At 34.9% G+C, this 13,169-nt stretch overlaps 1 protein-coding gene across 1 annotated transcript; it reads left to right on the top strand.

Moving 5' to 3' along the window:
* The first annotated feature begins 4,664 nt into the window (after nucleotides 1-4,664).
* On the top strand, nucleotides 4,665-5,879 carry LOC149219554 (uncharacterized). The gene has a single exon (XM_089386857.1). The coding sequence runs from the start codon at nucleotides 4,665-4,667 to the stop codon at nucleotides 5,877-5,879; it is 1,215 nt and encodes a 404-aa protein (XP_089242983.1).
* Nucleotides 5,880-13,169: the final 7,290 nt, after the last annotated feature.

Raw genomic sequence — 13,169 nt, 5'->3', positions numbered from 1 at the left:
ACCAGGACCTACTACATATACTTGATGGATTTTGATTTAGAATCGGCTCACTCACGTTCTCACTATGGCTTGGGAGGTCTGCAGTGGCTGCTTATGAATTATTAATGGTTTTGGCTTATCATATTCTCCTCTCCTCTGAAGAGCTCTTAATATAAGTACACCATTCACTGCAGAAATTGGTAAGCTCTTTCATTTGTTCAGTTCATAAACATCCTACTTCTGCAGTATTCTCTATGCTCCCCGAGTTTGCTAATCGGTTATTCAAGGCAATTAGACCATTACGAAAAACTCTATCAGCCAAAAGAATTGAACTTAGCCGAATGAGACTAGAAACCATATTCTTTCACACAGTATTCAAGTCAGCTACAACAGGCCTCTCGAAGCTCTATACCGATCACTTTAACGAAGGCAGTGATACCATTTTATACAAGAAAAATTGCACTGATCCAATACAGTGTTATGAAGGCCGGCGCAGCAGCTCGGAATCCCATTTAAAACAGAGCTGGTCCTAAGCTTCTGCTGAACTAATCACTCCTATTTATGGGACTTTTATTGTGTTGATTCTCGGAGAGGACAAAATTAAGTTGACTGGCATTCTCCTGAGTCCCAAAATTTTGCACAGGAAGGAAATTAGGATAGAGTAGCAGCCCCAATTTTGCTCGGAAATTAATGGAAATTTTGGAAGAAATATTTGGAAATTTGGGGTACAGTTGGCGAATATCAAGATTTTGGGTGCTAAGAATTCTACACGGTATTAATCCATTTTCATTATTAAAAACAATCTGCCTGTTTAGCTGCAACAGTAGATAGCTGATGTAGTTCTTCAATTACTATTAGAAAGTATCCAAGTTATTAGAAAATAAAAAATAATTCAATACAATATCAGTTTATTACCAGTACGAGAGGGACAAGAATACAAATTCAACAAGAGACTGCTCAATCATGAGAAACAGAAAACCTTATCGCTATCGAATAACATAAAACACACAGAGACAGGAATAAATTCCACACATATCCACTGCATTTTATGTGCCCTGGTATCAAGTTATATCTGGAACAAAAATGTAGATTGGGACTGAAATTTCCATCTTTAACTTCTCTGCCTCACAACATCCTTATAATACAAAGTTTATCTAGATACAAATATATAAGGCAAGGCTCGATCAAACCTGCATCTGAAAGGCGCTTACAAATGTTAAGGTATAGTTCAGGCCCCAGGGTGACCTGTCTTCTGCAGGTTTTTCTGCAAACCCTTAAGAACCATTGTTATTTCCATCTTTTCAGGGTACAGCCCTTTGTCGAGCATAGTAATGAGTGTCTTTGCAGCCTCCTCAAAATGTCCACCCTTCACATAACCATGCACCAACCATGAAAATGTTTTCCTGCTAGGTGGTTTTCCAACAGCTTCCATTGCAGCCATCAATCTTCCCACTGCCAGCAAATTTTTCTCCACCGCACAAACCACTAATACCCTGTCATATGTCTCAATTGCCGGTTCCCTACCAGCAAGCTTCATTTGCCATAAGTGATGCTCAGCTTCAAAGCCTCTGACTGCAACAGTGTACATCGAATGCTGAGGCCCAGGCTTCTAATTTTGATTCTATCATACTGTGTAGAATATCCTCATAATATGAGTATTTGTCTTTCTTATAGTTAGAAATAATACTAAAATTTTGACCATTGTTGCCAAAATATAGACAACATTGCAATATTTCATCAGTTTTCGAAGCCAACATAATATCGCCATGAAAAAGTCGCAATTTTTGAAATTTTGAATAATCCCTAAATTTTGAAAATATCAGTGTAATATATCAGGGGAAATGGAAAATATCCATTAAGTCAAGAAATTTTTAGTTTTTTTGGATTGTTTTTCTCACTTTGAAGTTTGAAGAGGGAAGCCAGGGATTGAGAAACTTAGAAAGACATAGCTGTACTCACTATTATATTATTTCATGAAAAGGATATATAAGATAATTTTATTAATGTCTTAAATTTCCATAAAGATAAGTCAAAGGGATTGAAGAAGTGTACAATCATTATGAATAAAATATGGGAATGCAACTGTATAATCGTTATGAATAAAATATGGGATTTGGTTTGTAACCAAGGGAAAATGCTGATACTATCATGACAATATGGAACAACACTTTAGAAAAATATACAGTTAAATGCTCCTTCTTGTAAGTTTGGTTCTATAATAGTGGTAAATCAGTAAGCCAGCAACCGCTGAGGCCCAGGCTTCTAATTTTGATTCTATCCTACAGTCTACTGTGTAGAATATCCTCATAATATGAGTATTGGTCTTTCTTATAGTTAGAAATAGTACTGAAATTTTGACCATTGTGGCCAAAATATAGACAAAATTACAATATTTCATGAGTTTTATAAGCCAACATAATATCGCCATAAAATGGTCACAAATTTGCCTGGCTTCAATGGCTATTGTTTTATTATTTGTGAACAGCCCTAGTTCCCTCTCAATTGCTGTGCTGAGCCTATTGAAATATTTAAGTACAACTTGCTGTTCATCTTTACAATTTTTCAACTTTATGTTTGCTGATAAAAGTGATCACTATAGTCTGAAACTTGTTGTCTTGTTTGCAACTTTACTGCTCCGGGAAGTACCGCATTATCTTGATATTCCTCTCATATCCCACGGGAAAAAGTCAAAAACTCTTATCAGTTGTTTAAGCTATTCCATTACAAGTCCCTTTACAGCTTGGCAAGCCAACTTGGCAAGTTCTGTATCAAGGTCCATTATAAATGGCATGATTTCAATGTTTGCTTACACTTTAAATCGATTTTTCACAATTGGAGTGAATGGTGGTTGAACTTTTAACACCAGATCTGATTTATTTTACCGTCAATTTTTTTGTACCTAGAAAATAATTTCTTCACAAATGCATTCTGAAATTGCAAAAACAAATATGTTGATGTTTTCAACTTTTAAACCATATAAATTTCTCTGGAAAATTTTCTTAGAAAATCAGTCACAAATAGCCATAAAAAAATCACAGTAAATTTGCCCCAACAAATTCTCCTTCATTAATTTTCTCAGGAAAATTCAGGGCTCCTCTCACAGGGAAAATGGCCCTTGGAAATACACAGGAAAATAGCAAAATTTGAACCTGGAAATTTCCAGATGTGGAAGAATATAGGGCAAGTGAAGTTAATGAGATTCTTCTAGCATGATAACTACTTGTGAGGTATTTTAGTTTTTCTTCTTAGCACAATCTTCACTCAGCTAGACCTTTTGCTTCATTGTCCCCTTCCATTCTCCTACCACCTGGCAACTCTGGTATAATGGGATTTTTTTTCCAGCAAACATAATGGTGGCTTCTTGTCCAGACCATCAATCTGTCCCACAAGACTTCATTTATGGTTTTGTAATGTGCTCTGATACTGAATGTGATCCATAAACAAAGTGATTCCTAGTTTTGGGTGTCTGAATGAATCTCTACACAAATTTGACTCTCAACCAACAGAGTTTGACAGAGTTGTATGTGGTAAAATGAAAACACTGCAAAAATATATTATTAAAGTATCAAATGCAGGGTATAGAGCTTGAGCTTGAGTTTCGTTGCCAAATTTGAACCTTCTGAAAGGGACATCCGGAGATATGAGGAAGCAATCCTAATTCTAGATGCACCTTTCTAATTTCCTCGAATTGTCTAAAATGGGTCCCTCTAGAGGTGAACTAGGCACTCGCTGACTATCGAAGTTCCCTTGAACAAGCGGTTGGTCCAGCTATATGATCCTAGAGGGGTTGCCAGAGCAAGGGACTAGCATCTATGGATCTAGGAGGTAATTGGATGGGCCAATGACCCCTTTCTTTGGAGTTAGTCCCTCCTATGCTCGAAGTAATGTGATTTAGATGTTTGAAAATTTGAAAAAAGATAAATAATTTTATTTTGTTTAAGTTTTCATTTTCTTTGATTTTCTCTTCAAATTTTTAGTTAATTATATTTTTCTAATTAAGTGTCAATTTTTTATTTTATTTTCTGTAACTAATTTTCAAATATAAATTGTGCAGATTAAAATTGGTTGCAGAGGAGAATCATTTATTTCTTATTCCACTCATTTCTCATTGCAATGGAAGAAAGTTCATCAATGTCACAAAGTAGACCACCCCTTTCCCAACAAAAATCTTCCATAGAGGCATCCAAAAAAATCCAAAACAAAGAATATCAAGAAGCAAAAAAAGCCTTTGAGGCAAGGTTATGGGCAGCTGTGAAATGCACTCAATCTTACAGCAGAGGAACAAGTGGATCATCTGGTTCAAAGGTTTGGTTGTGCCCTTATTGTAGAAAACAAAAATCGAGGAATGTAGGAAGATTTCAATGGCATTTACTTGGAATGGGGAAAAAATAACAATCAGCTTTATGTGACGGTGTACCTAAAACAGAAAAAGCTTCTCTAATTAAGAAATTTAATGAACTTGAAAAGCTTAGACATATTGTTGAAGGTTTAGTTCAAGCTAACAACAATCCTAGTGGACTGACAATTGGTGGTCCACACTCTTGTTCTCAACATCAAGTTTCTGTTTCTCACCTTCAAAACTTATGGGATGTAAAAGGAAGGGGAAATCTCGATGCATCCATTGGACGATTTTTTTCGCAAATGGCATATCTTTTAATGTTTGTAGGTCTCCTTATTGGAAAGAAATGGTAAGAGATCTAGTTAACAATGCTCCTAAAGGTTACAAGCCTCCTAGTTATGAAAAGATGAGGACAACCATGTTATCTGAAGAGAGGGCTCGGGTTGAAGCTAGACTTCAAGACATTAAAGATAGTTGGAAGGAATCTGGAGTCTCCATTGTCTCAGATGGTTGGACAGATGTTAACCATCCTCCCCTTATCAATATTTTGGTTTCTAGTCCAAAAGGAGTTATGTTTTTAAAATCCTATGATACTATAGGAAAGACAAAACATGGTCCATATCTAACAGGTCCCCTCAAAGAGGCAATAGAGAAGGTTGGTAGAGAAAATGTGGTCCAAATTGTTACAGATAGTGCCTCAAACAATATCCTTGCTGGTGGGTTGATTGAGGATGAATATCCAACAATTTTTTGGACTCCTTGCTCTTTGCATTGCTTGAATTTGCTCCTAAAAGATATTAATAACATTGCATGGGTTGATAAAACTATAACTAAAGCAAAGATGCTACAACACTTTATTATTAATCATGCAACATCCATAGCAATTTATAGGAAATATGCAAAACTTCAGCTTCTTCGATGTGCCGAAACTAGATTTGCATCTGCTTTCATTATGCTTCAATGCCTTATTAAAATGCATCAATCTTTGAGAGAGATGGTGGTATCAATGGATTGGCAAAGGTGGAAGGGTTCTCATACTGGGGATGGCCTAAAAGTTGAGGACATTATTATTGGTCTTTCTTCAGAGAATTTTTGGAGGAGAGTGGAGGATATTGTTACCCTTATTACACCTATTGTTTCCACCCTTCGCATATTTGATAGTGATCAACCATGCTTAGGGGATGTCTTTGAGAGCATGGATCAAATGAGAGAGACGATTCATGACATAATGGAAGATGAAAATTCTAGGATTGACAAAGACACCAGAAATGAAGTGTGGGAACTTAGTTTGACAAGGTGGAAAATGCTTCATAGCCCTCTTCATTCAATTGCATTTTTACTCAATCCTAAATGGTTTCATAAGAAACCATCATCAGATGTAGAGGTTATGCAAAACTGGAACACTTTTATAAGTAGGTGTTACAATCGTCAGGATCGCACTGCTTTACGGTTTGAGTTAGGAAAGTATTTGAGATCAGAAGACCACTTTGCAAATGAAGATTGTGCATACAACAGACAACAACTTGGACCCATCGACTTCTGGATACAATATGGTACATGAACCCCCTTGCTTCATCATTTGGCTATCCATTTGATTTCACAAGTATTCTTAACAACAAATACCTTTAATGTATTGATTTATTGTTTAAACAATTAATTCTAAAGCTCATTTTAGATTATTTATCTTATAAGATTTATTGATTGACTATGACTAACATAATTTTAATTTTATTTTATAGGTGACTAGTTCCTCTGCATGTGAAAGAAATTGGAGTGAATATGCTTTCATCCATTCAACGAAGAGGAATCGCCTAGGCACAAAAATGGCACAAGATTTGGTGTTTGTACATTCAAATCTACGTTTGTTATCTCGACAACAACTAGAATACAAAACTGGACCCACAAGAATGTGGGATTATGGTGGTTCACAAGATGACGAAAATGATGAGCTTCCACTTGAGGTGCTACAAGACAATGCTGAAGACATGCTTGATGATACCATGAAGTCTATTGACCAAAATAATTCTTTTGGAATTGGCTCAAGCTCAACAACTATTCCAGAAAATGAGCTTCAAAATCTAGATTATTAGGTTTACTTGCATTTTGATATGAATTGTTGGAAGTGACTTTAGAGATACATATATATTCAAAAGAACAAATTTAATTATTTATATTTCAAATCTCTTATTCTTATCAATGTTTGCTATTTTCTTGGAATTAATGATGGCTAAATTTTTGGATCTACAAAATTATTACTTCTTTCTTAAAACTAAATTAGTATTTACAATTGTTTTTTTACAATTTCATGAGCAAAAACATTGCAGGTTTATGATTAATGCTTTGTTTATATTGTTCACCTTTAATATGGTGTTTTTCTCTCTCCTCGTTTCTTATATGTGAAACCTCCAAACTTCGTTTCTCATACCATTCTCGTTTCCTGTTCTGTTTCCCGTTTCTCATTTCTAGTAACATAGACTTGTAGTCAAAATGGATATGCCTACTCTACTCTAGAAGAAAATAAGGATTTTGAAATTCATACAAGCAATGTCATTGATGAGGACATAAGAGGAAACCTTATGGAAACTCTGTCAAACCTTGAAGATACTCCACATGGGAAAATTGTTGTAGAGACGACGGACAGTGTCCAACTCAATCTGGAAACAACTGCAACGACAGGCGATTTGTTAACAGGGACATGGGTTCGAGATGACTCCTATCCTCTGTTTCAAGCAATGATTCCTAGCAATAAGAAAACGGTTATTTATTAGCAAACTGTTATTAATCAACCTCCTCTTACAATTTGCATGGCCCTGGTAAGCTGATAAATGTGGTTTACATGGATAGCTGTGTGTTTGATTATATGGTGAGTAATGAAGTCTTACAATCTTATTTCTCTGAAAAGGATTATGATGCTTCTGTGGAGCTTTTCTAGGATGCATTTCTGGTTGATGTGCTCAATAACAATTGGAACCAAAGAATTCTCAATCTGGACACTCTTGAGAACAATGGGGTTTACTGGAAAGGAGTTGATGTATTGGTTTTTGAGTCATCCCATTCGTGGCAAGATAAAAGGTGGGAAATATCAAAACTCTGAACTTTCTGATTAAAATTTTTAACAAGGGGCAGCTAAATTTAGTGTTGTAAATGATATTAAAAATGTAATAGTGTGGAATGTGGTTGGACATATGGGACTTAATCATGCTAACAATCAGCTCTACACAAACATGGATCCACTTGTGGCTTACAAGAGGGCATTGACGACGTGGGCCAACTGGAAAACTGCAAATATCGATCCCCAAATATCACTTGTCTTCTTTAGCACCTCGTCCCCTGGACATTTCAAGTAAGTCTCTATACAAACAAACATTGTCTATCATATATGCCTATGGCTCTTATTTCTGGTATACTGACTGGTGTTCCCTATAAAATTAATGGAAATGTGCATTGGAATCAGAACAACGGGCAACGTTGCTATGGTGACACTGAACCAGTGCAATTTAAAGGATACTCGCCTCCAGTGATTCCTCAGGTGCCCATACTGAAGGAAGGTATAGGGAGTATGAGTTTTCCTGTTACTCTGCTGGATATCACAGGACTATCCCAATTTCGCAAGGATGGTCACCCTTCAATTTAAAGTTGTACTGTTTCGGATGATGAGAAGAAACATCCTGATGTATTTGGGGATTATAGCCATTGGTGTTTACCGGGCGTCCCTGATACATGGAACGAGCTTTTGTACGTCACTCTCTAAGAGATAGGGAACTCATGATGGTTAACGCGATTCTTTTTGCAGTTTAGAAGAGGATAGTGTGATCACGACAATTCGTGTGACAATGGTAGCCTCCATCTTTTTCAATAACCCCATAACAGTGGGCTATGCTCATTTTTTTCAATATCAAAAGTCATTGACCGGTGTTTCTTTTAAAGCTTGATGTTAGGTTGGGCAATGTACATCAACATTCCTTGATCTTGTTCGTCTTTTTCATTCTTTTTCCTTAGTGTTAATCTATTCCTTACACTCTTTCTTTCCATCTTTTCAAAATTGAGGGAAACAAGCACTATGTTACCAGAAACGAGAAACAGTTTGGAGTTTTCACATATAAGAAACGAGGAGAGAGAAAAACACAATATTAAAAATGAACAATATAAACAAAGCATTAATCATAGTGTTAATCTATTCCTTACACTCTTTCTTTCCATCTTTTCAAAATTGAGGGAAACAAGCACTATGTTACCAGAAACGAGAAACATGAAATGAAACGAGAAACAGTTTGGAGGTTTCACATATAAGAAACGAGGAGAGAGAAAAACACAATATTAAAAATGAACAATATAAACAAAGCATTAATCATAAACATGCAATGTTTATGCTTATGAAATTGTAAAGAAACATTCATAAACACTGATTTAGTTTTAAGAAAGAAGTGATAATTTTGTAGGTCCAAAATTTAGCCATCATTAATTCCAAGAAAATAGCAAACATTGATAAGAATAAGAGATTTGAATTATAAATAATTAAATGTATACTTTTAAATATATATGTATCTCTAAAGTCACTTCCAACAATTCATATCAAAATGCAAGTAAACCTAATAATCTAGATTTTCAAGCTCAATTTCTGGAATACTTGTTGAACTCGAGCCAATTCCAAAAGAATTATTTGGGCCAATAGGCTTCATGGTTTCATCAAACATGTCTTCAGCATTGTCTTGTAGCACCTCAAGTGGAAGGCCATCAATTTTGTCGTCTTATGGACCGCCATAATCCCACATTCTCGTGAGTCTAGTTTTGCATTCTAGTTGTTGTCGGGATAATAAACGTAGATTTGAGTGTACAAACACCAAATCTTGTGCCATTTTTGTGTCTAGGCAATTCTTCTTCATTGAATAGATGAAAGCATATTCACTCAAATTTTTTTCACATGTAGAGGAACTAGTCACCTGTAAAATAAAATTAAAATTATGTTAGCCATAGTCATTAAAATCTTAAAAGAGAAATAATCCAAAATGAGCATTAGAATTAATTGTTTAAACCATAAGTCAATACATTAAAGGTATTTGTTATTGAGAATACCTGTGACAACAAACATATAGCCAACCGATGAAGCAAGGGGGTCCCTGTACCATATTGTATCTAGAAGTTGATGGGTCCAAGTTATTGTTTGTTGTATGCACAATCTTCATTTGCAAAGTGGTCTCTTGATCTCAAATACTTTCCTAACTCAAACCGTAAAGCAGTGCGATCCTGACGATCGTAACACCTATTTATAAAAGTGTTTCAGTTTTGCATCACCTATACATCTGACGATAGTTTTTTATGAAACCATTTAGGATTGAGTAAGAATGAAATTGAAAGAAGAGGGATATGAAGTATTTTCCACCTTGTTAGACTAAGTCCCCACACTTCATTTCTGGTGTCTTTGTCGATCCTAGAATTTTCATCTTCCATTATATGATGAAGCTTCTCTCTCATTTGATCCATGCTCTCAAACACATCCCCTAAGCATGGTTGATCACTATCAAATATGCGAAGGGTGGAAACAATAGGTGTAATAAAAGTGACAATATCCTCCACTCTCCTCCAAAAATTCTCTGAAGAAAGACCAATAATAATGCCCTCAACTTTTAGGCCATCCCCAGTATGAGAACCCTTCCACCTTTGCCAATCAATTGATATCACCATCTCTCTCAAATATTGATGCATTTTAATAACGGGTTGAAGCATAATAAATGCATATGCAAATTTAGTCTCGACACATCGAAGGAGTTGAAGTTTTGCATATTTCCTATAAATTGTTATGGATGCTGCACGATTAACAATAAAGTGTTGTAGCATATTTCTTCAGTTATAGTTTTATCAACCCATGCAATGTTATTAATATCTTTCAGGAGAAAATTTTAGCAATGCACAGAACAAGGAGTCCAAAAAATTGTTGTATATTCATCCTCAATCAACCCACCAACAAGGACATTGTTTGAGGCACTATTTGTAACAATTTGGACCACATTTTCTCTTCCAACCTCCTTTATCGCCTCTTTGAGGAGACCTGTTAAATATGGACCATCTTTTTTCTTTCCTGTAGTATCATAGGATTTTAAGAGCATAACTCCTTTTAGGTTAGAAACCAAAATAGTGATAAGGGGACGATGGTTAACATCTGTCCAGCTATCTGAGACAATGGAGACCCCAGATTCCTTCTAACTATCTTCAATGTCTTGAAGTATAACTTCAACCCGAGCCCTCTCTTCAGATAACATTGTTTTCTTCATCTTTTCATAACTAGGAGGCTTGTAACCTTTAGGAGCATTGTTAATTAGATTCCTTACCATTTCCTTCCAAAAAGGAGACCTACAAACATTAAAAGCTATGCCATTTGCGAAAAAAAATCGTCCAACGGATGCATCGAGATTTCCCCTCCCTTTTACATCCCATAAGTTTTCAAGCTGGGAGACAAAAACTTGATGTTGATAACAAGAGTGTGGACCACCAATTGTCAATCCACTAGGATTGTTGTTGGTTTGAACTAAACCTTCAGCAATATGTCTCAACTTTTCAAGTTCATTAAATTGCTTAATTAGAGAAGCTTTCTCTGATTTAGGTACACTCTGACATAAAGCTAATTGTTCTTTTTCCCCATTCCAAGTAAATTCCATCGAACTCTCCCTACATTCCCCGATTTTTTTTTACAAAAATGGCACAACCAAACCTTTGAACTAGATGATCCACTTGATCCTCCACTATAAGATTGAGTGCATTTCACAGCGACCCATAACCTTGCCTCAAAGGATTTTTTTGCTTCTTGATATTCTCTGCTTTGGATTTTTTTGGATGCCTCTATGGAAGATTTCTGTTGGGAAAGAGGTGGTCAACTTTGTGATGTTGATGAACTTTCTTCCGTTGCAATGGGAAATGAGTGGAATAAAAAATAGATTATTCTCGGTCGTGACCAATTTTAATTTGCACAATTTATATTTGAAAATTAGTTACAAAATAAAAGATAAAAAAATGACACCTAATTAGAAAAATATAATGTTTATTCACGTGTATAATTTGATGTATTGTATGATGGATAGTTGCTGACAATTTTTTATGATGCTTGAGCAATGGAAACATCATCTACAATGTGCATATAATACCAAATATGTAGTATTTCATTTCTATGTATCTTGTTTTCAAAAACCAAGTATTGAATTCTGAAAGAAATGGGGAGATTAATATAAATTCCCCTAAGATTTCTATTTCTTTTTTTTGTTTCACACACACACACACACACATATATGAATGATTGGTTCAAATAAAATTATATCCATTCGACAAGTGCAGAGTAGCTATCATACTATTTTATACAAGAATATTGTTGAATCCCTTCTGGGCTAGGGACAAGGCATTCAAAAGTTGTATTTCAAGCTCAGTTGTTCACCATGACTCACGAAAATCAAAGAGATCGTGATAGAGAGAGGGTTGTTGCCCGAGCTACTAAGGAAGGGAAGACTAATTATGATGACCTTACTCCTCTTTCATGAACAACGAAGAGGAGTAGCTAAATCACTTCAGGAAAAGGATAGCATATTTGCAAAGGCATACAAGTACAACCTAGACAAGGACTTTATGATTTGAAATATTTTTATTAATGATTCTTCTCTTATTATATTTCTATCTAAATTGTAGTTTGCAAGAGGATTTGATGAAGAAATAATGCATGCTTTTAAGGAATTGAGAAAACTAGCCTACACCATGATGAAGAGCAACAAAATCTATAATTTCTGGTTTAGCAGCTCAATAGCCTTCCAAATCAAACATCTATGATTCTTGAAAGATAATGATGTGTGTAATAAGACATTAAGTTCTATACAACCACCATGAATTTCAAGAGTAAACTGTCTCTCCAATTGGATTTGTTAGTTTGTTCTCATCGCAAGGTCATAGGACCAAATCACTGAGAGCACACTACTTTGCATATGTCAATGTGTCGTTCTTCAACCCTGTTGCATTGTATTGGACTTTTGATTCTTGATAACTACAGTTTTGGATTATATCTATGATTGTTGGTGCCTTCTATGTATGGGATGGGCCATGGTGATGGACTGTATCGAGTGAAATTGTAAGAGGATAGTCCCTGGTCAAAAAATTTAGGTGTATCGTGTGCACCTCCCAAGCCACAATGAGAATGTAGGTACCTATTATGCATGGAGTTATATTTCAACATTGTGCTTTGCTAGATAAAAATGAAAAGAAAAAAATAATGTACATAGCCAATCTATGGAGCCACTGTCTTCTTTAGTTTCATTCAATTAAAGTAAATAACTGCCTAAATGGTAAATGACAATTTAGCATAGTAAATCTGTTTCACTTCAATTCCTAAAATAATGCAGATCATTTTCATCTATTATGTTCTAGAAGCTCTCAAGACTTTGCACAAAGTGGGTAACTTTTCAACATTTTCATTCAACTTCACATTATAACAGCACAAGCCATTTGCAAATAATTCTTGTATGATGTGTGTATCTAAAACTTCATCAAAGTCCATGATAGAGACTTTGATGAATACATAATATATTATTTTTATTTGTATCATTTAGAACTAGATAATAATCCTTTACAATAAAACTTTATATATGATGAGTTTAGTTTATTACTAATAACAATTAAACATAATAAAATAAAGATAATAAGAAACTTCTTGTTAAATTAAAAAGTATTTTTAAAACAGATATATAAATAATTTCTGAAATATTTATATTTTAATTTAATTTATTAGTTAATTTAATATCATGTTTTTTGTGTTAGAATTTAATATCATGTTTTTTATTAGAATTTAATATCATGTTTTTGGGCCATAGTTGCCACTGTG

Source organism: Pinus tabuliformis, chromosome Q (genome assembly GCF_031772625.1).
Source record: "Pinus tabuliformis cultivar Carrire ecotype Pingquan chromosome Q, CPIR1, whole genome shotgun sequence".
Classification (NCBI taxonomy): domain Eukaryota; kingdom Viridiplantae; phylum Streptophyta; class Pinopsida; order Pinales; family Pinaceae; genus Pinus; species Pinus tabuliformis.
Note: the sequence above shows the minus strand (reverse complement) of the source record. Positions and strands in the feature narration are given on the sequence as shown.

Coding starts and splice junctions, on each gene's coding strand:
- LOC149219554 (XM_089386857.1), top strand. CDS start 4,665: ATGGTAAGAGATCTAGTTAACAATGCTCCTAAAGGTTACAAGCCTCCT.